At 48.5% G+C, this 2,898-nt stretch overlaps 1 protein-coding gene across 1 annotated transcript; it reads left to right on the plus strand.

The window, feature by feature from the left end:
* The first annotated feature begins 1,197 nt into the window (after positions 1 to 1,197).
* LOC133886964 (E3 ubiquitin-protein ligase BOI-like) lies at positions 1,198 to 2,592 on the plus strand. The gene has a single exon (XM_062326878.1). It carries the CDS (start codon positions 1,382 to 1,384, stop codon positions 2,357 to 2,359), a length of 978 nt encoding a protein of 325 aa, XP_062182862.1. The 5' UTR covers positions 1,198 to 1,381; the 3' UTR covers positions 2,360 to 2,592.
* Positions 2,593 to 2,898: the final 306 nt, after the last annotated feature.

The following is a 2,898-nucleotide window of genomic DNA, read 5'->3' on the forward strand; positions in this document are numbered from 1 at the left end:
CTTGATAAATATATTAGTCACGATGACTATATTATCATTAATCACTAAAATTACGATTATATCCTACATGACCATTTTCGCTAAAAAGGGCACTATTGATTATACTTAGTTAATCTCACTTAGGAAAAACAGTTCAGTGATTGGATAAGTTCAATGCATTTGGGGCGGCAAAAAGTTGATCCCAATGACATCTGATCACTAGAGGAATGTACAATTTTTTTTATCGGCCGGACTAATTATTAACTACGATTCCAACATGGACTATATATTATGAGGATATCCGGGATTTGCTTGGCGCTTGCTTTTTGTGTGAAAAGGCAAAATGGTCTGAGTCAATGATGTGGTGTCTTCGTTTATGGGTGCCAAATATCTTTTCCCATTTGGTTTTAGGCCTGAAAATGCCATGTTATGTCCAGCATGATACTATGATAGACAGCTACATCCTTGATGTAATTTTTTATTTGATACTCATAGCTATTTCTTAGAAAAATTACTCAACAAAAGGAGCTATACACTTGTGGGTATGCTAATTCAAATGTTAATTGTTATGTTGAGAAATGAAGCTGGTTAATTGACTACCAATGCAACATGTTTTCTTGATAATTAAAAATGGAAGATTCGGAAAACTAGTTACATTATTTGGTCACTATCTAAACAAACTACAAACTTCTAAAATTCAAATTAATAATAGGGTAAATTTCACAGAACAACAGATAGGTTAATGAAATTATCAAAAACTACAAATTTAAGAGACTTTATCAAAGAACTATAGATTTGGTGATAAATTTATCGCAAAACTATAAGCTTAAGGACTCATGATCTCTGGTATCTATAGTTTTGCGATAAATTTCTCGCTAAACTTGTAGTTTTCTTACAAAATTTCTTAAATGTGTAGTTTTCTTATCCATTTGTAGTGTTGTAAAAATTATTTTTCATAGTGTGGTGTTGCAGTCTGTACCAATCCAGTACCATAAACACATAATTCCACACGAGATTGGAAGATTTTTTATGTTATCGTTTATCAAATCTTGAGAGAAAAATAAAAATGTTAAGCCCCATATATAAGTAGTTTGACTGGTCCAGCATATGCCAAACAATTGCACGAGGTAGTATTCCACTCCACATATTTCCATCCATTTTTAAGGAAGCATCAAGCTACCAGCATCAGCTGATTGCTGGCTTTGTTTGAACAGATAAAATTTGGCGCCCCTTTTGTCGTCGTCCCTCTGCCCAGCGAGTCCGTCCCGTCCATCCATGCGGCGTCGCCACCTCCGCTTTATATAAGACGTTCCCCAACCCCTCAGGTCCTCACTACATATCCTTTCCTCACCTTCTCGTCTTCTCCTCTTCTGCTGTTCCTGTTCCGAGAAAGCTTCCTAACATGGCAGTGCAAGCGCAATTCGGCGGGGTCACCGGGTGCTTGGCCGAGGAGCAGGTGCGGGCGCTCAGGGACTACGGCGTCACCGCGGGCAACACTGGGTACGGGTGCCAGTACAACTGCGCCGGCGTGGTCAGCGGCGCGCAGAGCGAGCTGACCTGTAATACTGGTGGTGGGGTGGTGAAATCGTGGAAGCGCGGCAGGGAGGTCGAGCCCGAGCAGTACGTGTCGACCTCGACGGCGGCGTTGCTGCCGATCCCGGGGATGCATATGGCGGCTGTTGTGCAGCAGGCGCTGACGCCGGTGGTCGCGGCGAGCCGGATGGTGGAGTCGGCGATGACGTCGACCAGCGGGGGGACCGCAGCGGCATCGGCGTCGGTGGCGGACGCGTTGGTGTTGGAGCTATGCCAGCAGGGGGCCGAGGTCGACGCGCTCGTGTGGGCCGAGTGCGAGCGGCTGCGCGCGGGGCTAGAGCATGCGCGTAAGCGGCAGCGCCAGGCGGTGGCGCGGGCCGCCGCGGGCGCCGCGGCGCGCATGCTGCGGGAGAAGGAGACGGAATTGGACGCCGTGCGCCGGCTCGCCGCGGACCTCGAGGAGCGGCTCCGGCAGGCGGCCGCCGAGAGCCAGGCGTGGTGCGGCCTCGCGCGCAGCAACGAGGCCGTCGCCGCGGGGCTCCAAGCCACGCTCGACCACGTCCTCCTGCGCGGCGGCGGCGGTTGCCCCGCTTCCGCTGAGGGCTTCGGCGAGTCCGACCCCACCTTCTCCCCGGCCGCCGCGGACGACGCGCAGTCCTGTTGCTTCGAGGCCAAGGACGCGCCGGTCACCAAGTGGTCCTGCAAGGCGTGCGGCGAGCTCGAGGCGTCAGTGCTGCTGCTGCCGTGCCGGCACCTGTGCCTGTGCAAGGCGTGCGAGCCCAGGCTAGACGTTTGCCCCGTCTGCCTCGCCGCCAAGAATGCGTCCATCCACATCGCCGCCAACTGATCCGACCTCTTCGCCGCCACCGTCCATGTCGTGTCTGGGCTCCGCCGATCTCGCTAGCTAAATCCAGCTGCTAAGTAATTAGTAGGTTCCTAGATTGGACCAATTAATCCCGTTCGTTCTGTTCTTTTTCTTCTGGGGTGATGCCGCTGTAAAATTCAAGGCCGGGCCGGGTGGAAGATCTCACCGTCTCCTCTTTTGGTAGAAGTGGATGCAAGGTCAACTATTTCCATTTTTACTGCCTGTTACCATGGCATATTCTCCAGCTCCAACCCTCTGTTTTTTGCTCTGTTTTGTCAGACGAGTTCGGGCTCTGTTGTGAGCGAGATGGATTAAGGACATATTTATTTCAGTTCGTAGAGTGTAAGATTATGATTATAATTTGTAAGTTGATATAAACATATTTAATTATACAAGTTAGAAAGTTGATGAAAAACGGATTGCTGAATTGTTATATTGAAAAATAGACTGTTAGATTGTTACAATTTGAAATCTGAATTTAACAATCCAACTTTCACAATTTTATTTTTACAGTTCATAAT

This window comes from Phragmites australis, chromosome 12, assembly GCF_958298935.1.
Source record: "Phragmites australis chromosome 12, lpPhrAust1.1, whole genome shotgun sequence".
In the NCBI taxonomy this organism is placed as follows: domain Eukaryota; kingdom Viridiplantae; phylum Streptophyta; class Magnoliopsida; order Poales; family Poaceae; genus Phragmites; species Phragmites australis.